Source organism: Trichophyton rubrum, assembly GCF_000151425.1.
Source record: "Trichophyton rubrum CBS 118892 genomic scaffold supercont2.2, whole genome shotgun sequence".
In the NCBI taxonomy this organism is placed as follows: domain Eukaryota; kingdom Fungi; phylum Ascomycota; class Eurotiomycetes; order Onygenales; family Arthrodermataceae; genus Trichophyton; species Trichophyton rubrum.
The window spans coordinates 697,688-709,688 of NW_003456427.1; the positions used below are offsets into that span (position 1 = coordinate 697,688).

The 12,001-nt window shown below is 48.4% G+C and overlaps 4 protein-coding genes across 4 annotated transcripts; 2 read left to right on the top strand and 2 right to left on the bottom strand.

Moving 5' to 3' along the window:
* Positions 1-473: 473 nt before the first annotated feature.
* On the bottom strand, positions 474-2,721 carry TERG_01805 (uncharacterized protein; the record flags this gene model as incomplete). Its single annotated transcript, XM_003237035.2, has 1 exon — positions 474-2,721. One exon carries the CDS (start codon positions 2,719-2,721, stop codon positions 658-660), a length of 2,064 nt encoding a protein of 687 aa, XP_003237083.1. The 3' UTR covers positions 474-657.
* Positions 2,722-3,797: 1,076 nt separating this feature from the next.
* On the top strand, positions 3,798-4,046 carry TERG_01806 (uncharacterized protein; the record flags this gene model as incomplete). The annotated part of the gene is made up of 1 exon (XM_003237036.2): positions 3,798-4,046. The coding sequence occupies one exon, from the start codon at positions 3,798-3,800 to the stop codon at positions 4,044-4,046; it is 249 nt and encodes an 82-aa protein (XP_003237084.2).
* A 933-nt stretch (positions 4,047-4,979) lies between these two features.
* Positions 4,980-5,420, bottom strand: TERG_01807 (uncharacterized protein; the record flags this gene model as incomplete). The annotated part of the gene is made up of 1 exon (XM_047747811.1): positions 4,980-5,420. The coding sequence occupies one exon, from the start codon at positions 5,418-5,420 to the stop codon at positions 4,980-4,982; it is 441 nt and encodes a 146-aa protein (XP_047603776.1).
* Positions 5,421-9,959: 4,539 nt separating this feature from the next.
* Positions 9,960-11,988, top strand: TERG_01811 (uncharacterized protein; the record flags this gene model as incomplete). Its single annotated transcript, XM_003237041.1, has 3 exons — positions 9,960-10,415; positions 10,528-10,872; positions 10,939-11,988. 3 exons carry the CDS (start codon positions 9,960-9,962, stop codon positions 11,986-11,988), a joined length of 1,851 nt encoding a protein of 616 aa, XP_003237089.1.
* Positions 11,989-12,001: the final 13 nt, after the last annotated feature.

A 12,001-nucleotide genomic window follows, 5' to 3' on the forward strand; every position in this document is an offset into this window, starting at 1 on the left:
GGCTAACAGAAGAGTAATCAAGCTGTTGACTGGTGGACGAAGGTTCGAGTTTCGTAGGAAAGTATACGATCATAGGCAAGGATATGCGGCGGATGTATTCTTTTTTTTTAACGCGGTCTGGCCGTCACAGGTATAAAACTACATGGAAAAAAAACATGAAAACTGGGAAAACCAGGCACTTTTCCAGGCGGCAAACAAGCACACTGCGAATACACTCAGGAAAAAGCTGCGATATCCAGCCCTTCTGGCTGCTATGAATCTCAGGATTTTGGTGAGATGGAAGAGGTGACGTTGGAAAAAGAATAATTAAAAATAAAAATAAAATAAACGAAAATAAGGTCATGGCTGACCGCCTTCCCAAAATGGATCGCCTATGACGTGTGGGATTGTCGGAGTTAAGTTTATTCCGTGGCTTATATAAGCCTTTATTTACCCGACATCCGGCTGCCCGATTCATGGAAGCGTGCTTATAACGCAGATGTTCCCAGGAAGAATCTAATTTTCACTCACTTGGATCAAAAGAGAATATACTAGTTGGATCAGAATTTATTGTGGTCTGGGTAGCTATGCTACCACGTATATACAAAGCTAAAGCCGGTAAGGCACGGCTGAACTGGAAGAAGATCATTAGAATGGCGCGCAAAGGAGAGATAGACTCTAGTTGCGGAACTTGTTCACTTTGCACTCAGCGGTAGCGAACTTCGAAGGGTCCGCCTCTGAGGTAGCAGTGAGAGTGACCTTGGCTTTATCTTGAGCAGAATTTTCGGCGCCAACCGCCACAGAGACAGTGACAGTCTTGCCAAACTCAGCGGTAGCCAGGGCATTTGGAACCTCGACCCTCCAGCCACGGCCCTCAACGGTGGCTTTGAGGCGGTAAACATCAGACTTGAGATATGCAGTAACATCCTGAGGGTGCTTAGCCTTGCCAGCAGCTGGGTTGTAGGTGCCAGTGTTGTGCAGGGTGAAGGAGCAGGTCACACCCTTGTCGGTTGGCTTGGTGTTGCTGGAGATAACCTTTGCGTTCTTATCGAGCTTGACACCGCGCTTATGGGGATCCTTACCGCCGACATAGCGGACAGCAGTGGTGTAGGAGAGGACGCCCACCTCGTCGCGGTGGGGCTCAATAATGTAAAACTGGAGATTGTTGACCTTGTCAGTGTATTCGTACTGGCTACCAGAGCGAGTTCCAGCATGGAACAGAGCATCAGCCAGCTGGCGGTAGTCGCCAAGGCTGATCATGGCGGGTGTGCCGTCTGGGCAGTGGAAGTCAACTTGCTTGATGTCTTGTGGGTTGGCATCAATGGTCCACTGGTAGTTTGAGAACGCTCTGTCCCTGGTCTTGCTGAGCATGACTCCAGAGTCAGGGCAGAAGGAATCAGCGCCCATGCGGTCAATGACTTCGACGTTATAATTTTGGTAATCATTACCATCGCAGTAAATGTCAGTATTGACGTCGCATTTAGGAGACTTGTCCTTGTTCATGGCAACGTGGATTCCGATCAAATCACCAGGCTTAGGTACAATGACACGGGCAGTGACGCGAGCGACAATGAGACCAGACTCAGCCAAGGCCTCACGGGAAATGTTCAGGGCGCTATCCTTTGTGGTTAATCCAAGTCTTATCTTATCATGGAAGGTATGCTGGGACCCCATGGAACCACCCTGAAGTGGAGGGACTTGCCAGCGGGTATGCGGGCCTCCGGGTCCATTGAAGGAGCCGCGAGACATCATAGACCATGGGCCAGTGTAGGAACGGCGGAGCGGTTTGCCGTAGGGATTGTTATAGTTGTCTCCAACATTGAGAAGATGGCTGAGCTCGTGGGCAAAGGTGCCCATTCCAGAGCTTTCAGCCTGGGTAGAGGAACCATCGCCAGCATTTGGCCAGATGGCAGATGCAGAAGCCCACGAGGTCCATTCGACATAGCGAGTTTTAGCATAGTTGGGCAGAGTCATGTTTCCTGTGCCGTTACCTGGTGGAGGGCCAAAGGCAGCAGGGACATCTTCCTTGTTCTGGAACATGATCTCGCCAAACTCCTGCCAGGTAGAGGACTCATCCTGACCAGCAGACAGGATGAAGACCAGCTCAAATGACTTGGCCTTCTCTTCGCCAATATCCTTGCGCCAGGCACCGAGGGCATCATCACGGATTTCGTAGTAGCAGGTTTCTCCAATGGGGCAAGCACCAGCGTTCATTGACTCGCCAATGCCGTACTGATACGACTTCAATGGCATCTTGTACACTCCAAACGTGGTCAAGTCGACACCGAAGCGTCCGTTCGAGTCCTCCATCCAGTATTCATGAAGTGTATGGCCGCGGTTGAGTTTACCCGGCTTGTTAAGGAAATCGCGGTAGAAGGCGGGAACTTGACTTCGAGTTACGTTTGGTGAACCCGGCTGAGGATTCTTGAAAACGTCGGATCCTGGTGCCATTGTGATGGTAAATGGCTTATCAGGATAGTCGACATTTACCAGGGCGATGTTGAAGTTGCGGATCGAGCCCTTTCGAGAAGGGTCGTTCCATTTGGTGCCTGGAGGAGACTTAAAATCGGCCCAGGTCATATTATCAGGATTGACCCAATTTTGGGGATCCAGCACCTCGAAGGGAGCCTTGGGGCCATGATGGGAGCCGCCGCGCGAGGGAAGGCCGTTGGGGGCAGCAAGGGCGGGCTGGATGAGCAATGCGCTGCTCAGAGCAGCAACGGCAGTGCTGGTGAACAACATCCTGATCGATAATGCTATGGACCACACTGCCTGGAACACGGCAACAGGAGGAAGAGGTGGAAAAGAGATTCGACCTGAAAAGGAGGAAAGAAGTGGGAATCATTCCATGCCTTTATACCAACCTGGCTGTCCACCCCGGATCGACCCCGCAAACAAATTGAATCCATCCCCATGCTTCCAGGCTCGTATGTTTCTCCCGCATCCTAGCCATTCCATGCTCTGTTAGCAACGGTTTCCAGGACAGAAACTCGCATCTTGACAGCTAAATTGCCATCTTCAACCCCTGGCGAAATTAGAGGATCGGCGTGACCAGCTACATTAGGCAAGTGCCAAGTCAGCAGCTCACAGGGGTTTTCCAGAATTCTTCTGCGCGGACCAGCAGAGTTTCTTTTCGTCGAGAAGACCATGCTAGTTTCTCTTACTCAAAGCGTTTAACACAGAACAGATGTATATAAGGGTCAAGGGTGCCCTGATAACGCATCGGAAGCTGTGATCCAAACTTCTTGTGATTTTTGAAAGCCCGAGAGTTGGTGCATCTCGCTTCAGAATACTCGAAATTGGGATCTATTAAGCATTCAGCTAAGCTCTTCTCCTCAGTGGAATAACCTACGCTCGTATTTGGGCATCTGCATTGGCCGGCCTCTGCCATCGTTACACGGCTGCAGCAGGTAAAACACAAATATCCCCGTCTCACAAACATCCTTTAGCCGACATCAAGCAAGCTGCTTGTCTCCTTCTCGTGCGATATATGTATGTAAGTATGTTTATGTCTGTCTCGATCTGCTTTTCTTTCAAGGTTGTCGTTGCAAAAACCAAAAACGCCGAACCTGGGGAACGAGGCGCCAAGCCTCGTGTACCTCGGCAAGGACCGGATATTGGATTACCTAATATAAATAACTTTACGGAGTAGCCCAAAGTCTATTATTATGAGGAGTGGATCCATAACTAGTCACGTGACGTAAATAAGATGAATGTCCAAATTGGTTAGTAAGCAGTATAATTTTGATGCACTTCTTCTCCATCCGTCGTTTCACTGTGTACAAGACACCATTTCTGATACTGGGTGTGGCCCTAATATGGCTTTCAGGCTTGAGCTTGACTGCTCCGAACTTGCCAGAGCAAAAGAAAAGGAGGTTAACTTTCTTGAGTCGTCTTTTTTCAGAGGCAACAAGATCCTTCCGAAACCTTCGGAAGTTACAGTTCAATCTCCAAACTTCAACACTCGCCCTCGTCCAGCCCTAGCTAGATTTGAGGCTTTAAATCTCATTGTCAAATTTGGCTCGTCCGTGGCTATAGAAGAAGCTTGTGCCTCCGTATGTTATTGAAAAAGTTTTTCGGAAATGTCCCAGGTCCGGAGATATACGGTTGGAAAGTTCAAGGGAGTTGTGTATCTATTTATATGGAGCTTATAAGGAGAGAAACGTTGCAAGATAAGTGGGACTATCTAACAGACTAGGAGAGGTCATCTATTTGTAGCCACCTGAAAGACATTGCTTCAATGCTTCGGCAGGTTGAACAGGACCCTACAGACTAGTTTATCGGTATATTTAAGCCTTAGAATGCATGCTTGGTTGCGCTATTCTGACACTTTGTAAGGTCTATCACCTGTGGCCCCCTGCGTGACCACGTTTCGCAATCAATGCTGTGGACCGGGTCTTATAAACCAATCAAAGACTTTAATTACTGATTTTCTGCATTGCCTCAACACTGGCTCCCCAAGGAAGCTAAATACAAAGACCCTTATCGAGAATATCCGCCTGATAATGGAATGATTGAAATTACACACGGTGGTTTTCACCTGGGCAACATTATTATCTCCACTGGCACAAGCCCGCGTATACTTGCTATAATTGATTGGGCGCATGCTGGCTGGTATCCTGACTGCTGGGAGTACTGCAAGGCTCTATACACGGCGAACCATAATGATGTCTGGCGCACTGTTTGGATACCAGAATTCCTGGACCAATTAACACCAGAATTTAACGCGTTTGCAGAATATATACTGCAAATAGGAGTGGTGTGACATCCAGGAAACCTTGGTCAGAATTTACATTGCAAGTTCATCAGGCTCCTCGTACCTTCTAGTTCGTTTACTTAGGGAGGTGCTGCATTGGGATGAAGCGTAAGCCATTAGCAGCTGACAGCTTGCTGACAACCAAGCACTGCTACCTATAATAGGCTATGCTCACTTCCGCCTAGGATATCCTAGCACCTCGCTCCCTTACTGTAACAACTTAGATGCTGTCCCTGCTGTGACTCTAACCCCTTCCAAGTGGTTGCAAGCCAATACCATGAGTTGCGGGATCACGCTTGGACTGTACGAGTTGGATGGCCTCCGCATCGAGATACCCAAGATGCACAAGATGACGGGTATATTCCATCGTCCATTCCTGGCACCTTTTATTGGTAGTCTGGACATAAACCTGGTTAGCAAGCCTTGTATTTATACTTTCGGCAAATATCCCGGATTTACCTACGTCATTAACGGGGGCTAGGAAGTTTTGGCTGATTCCTGGCGGGGGAATTTGACTAGCCGCAACCTCCACTGCGCCCTTTGGCACGGAGTCTCTAATTAATGCACCACCTGCGGAATCCTCAATGTACTGAGAATCTAACTGCCCAATATCATATCTAGTATACTGTTGTTGGGTGTCTTTCAGAGAATAGTTTCTTTTGAATTCAAGTTTGTAACCGGCCATGGGTGCGCCGACGACATGAATAAGTGTTCCAACATCCTGGTCAGTAACCGAGGGGATAAAGATTCCAAAATGGGCTCGTTGGTGGGCACTGTTACGAAATGTAACCAAGGATATAGTTCGAGGAGCTATCGAGGATGTGGAGGGTCAACGCATCATTATCAACAGAATGCTTTTTGAGAAAGAGTATGACGCTAAATCGAAGTATCACGGCCAGTTCACAGTCATATAGCAACTTTTATACAATTGAGATGCCTTGAGATGCCTCGTTCACAGCCAAGAAAGTAAGATCCAATAAAATGCATCAGAATAGTTAAGTATTCTTAGGCTTTTATTGGCTGAAAAATGGGGAGAGTTTAAGCTAATAGCCAATCATATAGCGGAGCTTTTGAGTTATTCAAAGTTTGTATTGTAATTGTTTCAATTTGTTTATTTCACTATCACGTGGAAATACGAACCTAATTTCTTGGCGGATATTTGTTTCGTCTCTGGACTTCATCAACGTCAAGCCATGATGAGGATGAACTGATATCCTCGTCAAGACCTTTCCGGGACTGACCTCCGTCAATAGGCTTCGACACACAAGAGCAATGCGTTCTTCAAGCCCAATAGTCATGTGAACTGGATAGATCTGCAAAGGCCCCGTGCGGCCGATGCCAAAGCCCCCCTAGGCCGTAGCAGGTCACTGAGAACGAAATAATCGCCGGTCTAACTGGCTGGGCATCATCTAAACTGGAAGGAGATATTACGGAATATGTATATTCCAGTATAAAATCGAGGAGGCAACTCAGCTGTGCAGAATTTGCCTTGCCAGGCGGGAACACGGAACTGCCCTCTCATACGGAGTACGCAAATGTGTTATCCGCTTAACACGCTCACCTAGCCACATAGCATATAAGGCTAAGGTGCATTCAGACAATTTGGCATCATAAGTATTGTCTAGAGAGCGATAAGTCTAGTGAGCCCGTCAGACACTCCGTTGGGATCAATCCGTCCTGCCGTCCTGCTTCAACCCCATCCTCGTTCAAGTCGGTAGCGGTGTTCGTTTATATGTTTCTATAGCTCCTTGTGGCGCCCCAATACTGCCTGCTTGGCAGATTCACCTGTACGAATCGCCATTGGCCTGGTTGAAAGGATCTTATCAATCTGGTAAAAGATCCAATTTGGTACGAAAGTTGGTCGCTTACTCCGGTTGTCACCTAATAAATCCACTCTCAAAATTGCCTCAGGAACTAGCGTTCGGCTGGTCATCCCAAGCAGTAACTCGGACTCCAGCGATGCCTTACAGGGCAGATTCTCGCCGCCAAAGCGTTATTTTCATGCTTGATTAGCCTGGGGAATTTCACGCTCACATTTCCAGGAGAACGCTTAAAATCGAAAAACAATTAGTTCTAATAATTGCTTGGAATCGCTTGATAGCTAGTTAGCTGCCCAATTAGCCGTTCGGCACTCCGCATACTAATGCAAACTACTCCATCTGTTCGCACCACGTGGGTGCCGACTTCGTCATGACGGCTTAACTCAGGGAAACAAGGAAATTGCGGAACAGCCGTGGTAGCCAGCCATAGGGACAAAGCGCCGTCGAATGAACCAACTGTTTGCCCATAGCAAACACAGACAAGTCCTTCGCCCAAGGTAGTCGTGGGTTAACTAACTAGTGGTTAGGTGATCGTGAGGGTACTTGTAGGTTGTAGCCGAAGTGGGCATATTTGCTGGTACTAAATCGCGATGTGCTAGTTAATAATCTCATACGAATTTTCGCTTAAGGGGCCTGTCAGTGACCTGATCACATTTTTATATATCATTGACCACCGATACTCCCCTGGTCTGCCCCAGCGGTTGTCTTTAGCGGTTCCGCCAGCTTCCGTTGCCCCCGAGGTCCCATGATAAAATCTGTTATTTTTGGCCTGAAGTTAGACATCAAGGTCGTTATTTTGGGTCAAAATGTCTCGGGAGATGGTAAAGAGAGGCACCCGAACTTTGGAGATCACAACATTCTCCGCATGCAATCAGAACTAGCGACGATTACTTTGCCCCTCCTAGGACTGACAGGTGGTTCAACATGATCTCGCAGCAGACGCCGTTTTGAGAAGAGTAGGCGAGAATCTCAGGTAGGAGACAAGGCTGTATGAGAAGAAAGGAAAGACATCCTACGACCAAGTGGACCTCCGGCGCTGAACCTCTATTAAACAACCAGTATCTCGGAGAAGCCTTCGTTTTCCGCAGCCTGTCAATTGAAGCCAAAGCCCAATCTTCCTCTGTTCAGATCCCAACAGTTAACTGCGAAGGGCGAGGAGGAGGAGGGTGGAATATCCCACTCCAACTGAGTCATTTTGATGTTTTTTTTTTCTGGAGTAAATTGGTGCAACCAAGTGCGACCAAAGGGCGGCCCCTGGAACAGACCTCCGCCTTGCTACTAGCTTAAGTTTTCGAAGGCCAGGATGTTAAGCTTTTGCTGCTTCTAGGACCAGGGATTTTATTTAAGTGAGATTCTTTTGTTTTTTTTTTTCCCTTTTTGAAGGGACGGACGCCACAAGTCTGTTTTGTCGTTGAGAAGCTGAGGTTCATCAGGAGAACGGCTGTTAATCGGGTTGTACGAAGTGCGGAGGCCCCCGTACTTCGTACGTACACTCTGCCCCAAGAACACTCACGCCGGGCCTGGTGAGAGAGGAGGCAGAGGGATCACATCGGTTTATGCCAACGGGACACCACTAAGTTATGATGAGCCAGGGGTCGAAGCTATGAATAACAGCCTCTCCCTTGCGTACGTGGGCTTGTTTCCTTCTCTGGGACTAGCTGCGACGGATGACTGGAACATGTGAAGCTAACCAGTCAGAGCCTCCAATTCCGAGCTATCTTTTTCTTTTTTTTGACTTCTGGTGCTGATTACTGAAACTCTGATGCCCCTTCTCCCGTCCAGCGCCAGCGATACTGCAAAAAAGGGTCGAATCGCCGTCGCCTTTCGGCATGGGCGATCGGAGATACAAGCTGTTGGCTCTTCGCTAACTCAAACTCTTCACTGGAGAGGCGAGCTGATCTGATTTTCGGCGTGCAGGATATCCGCTGATTGTTGCATCGCATCCACGTCAGCGCACATAACCAACCCCAACCCGTCGGTGCGTGAGATGACTGTTAAATTAATTATCGGATGCATGGGCTTATCCCGTTAATGAATGATTAACCAGAGTACGGAGTACCAAGTACTAGTACTAGTATGGAGTACTCTGAGAGAAGGCTTCACCTCAGCCCCCATCGACGCGGCTGCTTTGAATAATGCATGCAAAGCCACTCCTGCATCACTGCGAGCAGCCAATGAAGGGGCGGTGCGTGCATCATCCCCATGCAGCCCGATCCAGCCCCCGTTCAAGCTTTTCATCAAGGTTCGACTGACAAGGGCTAAGCTTGACGGCTCATAAGTACCAGGCTCTCACAACGCAAACGCAACGCAACGCAACAGGCAAAAAGCGGTGGTTGTTGGTTCTGCGAAAGCCTAGCCTGATGGTGCCCCTCGACGGCAAAGCTGGCGTGTTTGTCTCCCTCAGATCACGGCGACTCTGGCCAGTTATGATGGACTGATTAGCATGGTGGCATATTGTGGCAGCAGTGCTCTTCGCTCCAGTTCCTCCCACTACTGAAAGAGGTCTCGCGGATTCCCACCAGTGGAAGAGTGGATTATAGCTAAAAAAGAGAGGGAGAGGAAAAAAAAAAAGAAATTTCCGTTCTTAAACCCCGTAACAGGCTCACACTTATTTTCCAGCAGGACGGGCTGTTGCACGAATTTCCCATCGCTCGTTCCCGTCCAATGCAAGTCCACGTCACCCAAGCCTTGATTGCCCTAGCGACAAACAGTTAGTAGGAGAGGCTGTTGCTTATCTCCCCCCGTCTTCCTCGCTCTCGAGATCCAACAGCTGGATGGTTCCATCGACCGTTTCCTCCCCAAGGACGCTTGCCATGGGGAAGCAGGCGAGCTAACGCTATGCAAGCTTAAATAAATCCCCTGCGCCCCCTCGCCACAAGAGCGGCCTTGAGAGTGCTCTTCTTACTATACGGAGCGCGCTCTCCGTTATCGACCTCTCTCTGCGCTCTTTTTTTACACATCGAAATATTCTCTTCTCCTTCCATCGCGGCTACGATCCTTCACAGATTATTGGATTTTATTCACGCTTGATGAAGCCGTTTCTCCTTTCTTTTTGTTATATTATATTGCTCACTTTCGTTCAACTATACTCTATACCGCGAACAGTGCGAATCCGGCGTCATTTGGCATAAAGGGGCTGCCGCTCGTTTGATTATCACGAACCCTTTACTCTTTCTAATCGCTTAGAAAGAAATATGCCGTCTTGCAACCCGTTGTGACCACCAAGATCTGTCACCTCGATGACAAAGATTCGTGCATAAACCTGAACCTCTTATACCATTTCTATTCTCTTTGTCCACTCGCATTTATTCGCTGGTCTGCCGTAGCATTCACCGTTGGCAGTTTCAAGCCTCTGCCGCGGACTCACCAAGGTCAACCAGCGTTAAAAAAAAAAAAGCCGCAAAATGTCTTCACAATCGACCAAAATGGTGCTGCCGGGCTCTTCTCAGCCTGCGCCTGGCTCCCCCGGCTCCTCTATATATTCACCTTCACCAACTCCTTCAACAAATCTCGTTCCGCTTAACAAACTTCCTGTGGACAAGTCGGAACCAGCACAGGAACAGCGTCCTCGCAAGTCAAGAAAGAAACTTATTATTATCATCGTCGGCGCTATGACCGTACTGTTAACGACATTAATAGTGTCTCTTGCCTTGGTATTGCACCACAGAGGCTCAAAAGCGCAGCCTATGAATAATGGCCCTCTCGTCGAGCTTGACTATGCAAAGTACTTGGGTACTCCAGGAGGTTACAATGTCACAAGCTGGCTTGGAATCCGTTACGCCGCACCGCCTGTAGGAGACTTGCGATTTGCCGCTCCTCAAGACCCGAAGAAGGAGGGTGGTATTCAACGCGCGAACTCTGTAAGTCTAGCTTCTTCTGGATGGGAATATGGTTGGATTCATGTGGTGTCAGTGTCGGGGAGTTCCTCGTGGAAAATATACGTCTAATCATCTCCCCGTTTTTGTGTTTTAGCGCGGACCACATTGCATTTCCACCAACAGCAAAAGTGTGACAAGGATATCGGAGGACTGTCTGCGTTTGAATGTTTTTGCACCGTCGAATCCACACCCTAACTCGAAGCTCCCTGTCTTTTTCTTCATCCTGGGAGGCGGATTCAATATCAATAGCGACCCCTTTCTTAACGGGACTGGGCTAGTTGCTGCTTCGGGGCATAACATAATCGTCGTCACTTTCACTTACCGTGTATCCTTGTATGGATTCTTGCCTGGAAAAGAGATAGAGAAGGGTGCGAGTCTAAATAATGGTCTGAAAGATCAAATAAAGGCGCTGAAGTGGGTTAAGAAGTACATCTCAAAGGTAAGCTAGGACCTCATCTCAAGTAAAGTCTCTGGGGAGAGGCCCTTTTAGCTAACAATCTACTAGTTTGGTGGCGACCCTGATCAGGTTGTGATAGGAGGTCATAGTGCTGGTGCGGCTTCTGTTGCACATCTCCTGACTGCCTATGGAGGGCGAAATGACAACCTATTCCACGGAGCCATCGCCGGATCGCCATCATTCGGAACAACTTTGGCCAATAATCAATCCCAATATTTGTATGATACCTTGGTTAAAAGAACGGGATGTGATACTCACCAAGATTCACTGGCCTGTCTTCGAAAGCTCAATGTCAACAAGCTGCAGGAGCACAACTTGGGTGTCCCGTTGCCCGACTCCAGTGGTCCTCCTCTCTTTGCATACAGCCCAGTCATTGATGGTGATTTGATTCAAGACACGTTCTACAACCTCTTCAACCAAGGCAAATTTATCGACGTCCCGACCGTTATGGGAGGCGACTCAAATGAAGGAACGATTTTCGCTCCCCATAACACATCAACTATGGAAGAATCCGACCGTTGGCTCTCGCGACAATTCCCTGCTCTTCAACACCATCATTTCGAGAAGCTTCATGAACTCTACCCAGAACCAGAAGTTCGATATCAAGGAGCCGGCGCGTATTGGACACAGTTAAGTGAGCTCTATGGTGACATGCGCTATACCTGCCCTGCTATGGCGATATGCCGAACGATGAGCAAATCGTTCAAAAGCGACAAGTGGAATTACGAGTATCACGCACAAGATCACCGCTTTACGAAGAATGGCTACGGAGCCACTCATACCGTCGAATTGAACGCCATCTTCGGACCGGCATTCCTTGGTCGAAAAGCAGCGTCATCATACAATAGCCCGGAGAATGGCCCGATAGTCCCTATTGTTCAGGGATATTGGACGAGTTTTATCAGAACATTGGACCCCAACAAGTTCCGGGCAAAAGGCAGCCCTGAATGGAAACCAAGTGTCCAAGACACGGATATCTCGAAGCCATTACATAGGCTCTACTTTGAAACAAATGATACAAAGATGATAGTTGAAGATGAGCACCTGAAAAGGAAATGCGATTATCTGACAAGCATTGGACCGCACCTGATGCAATGAGGATACCATGCAA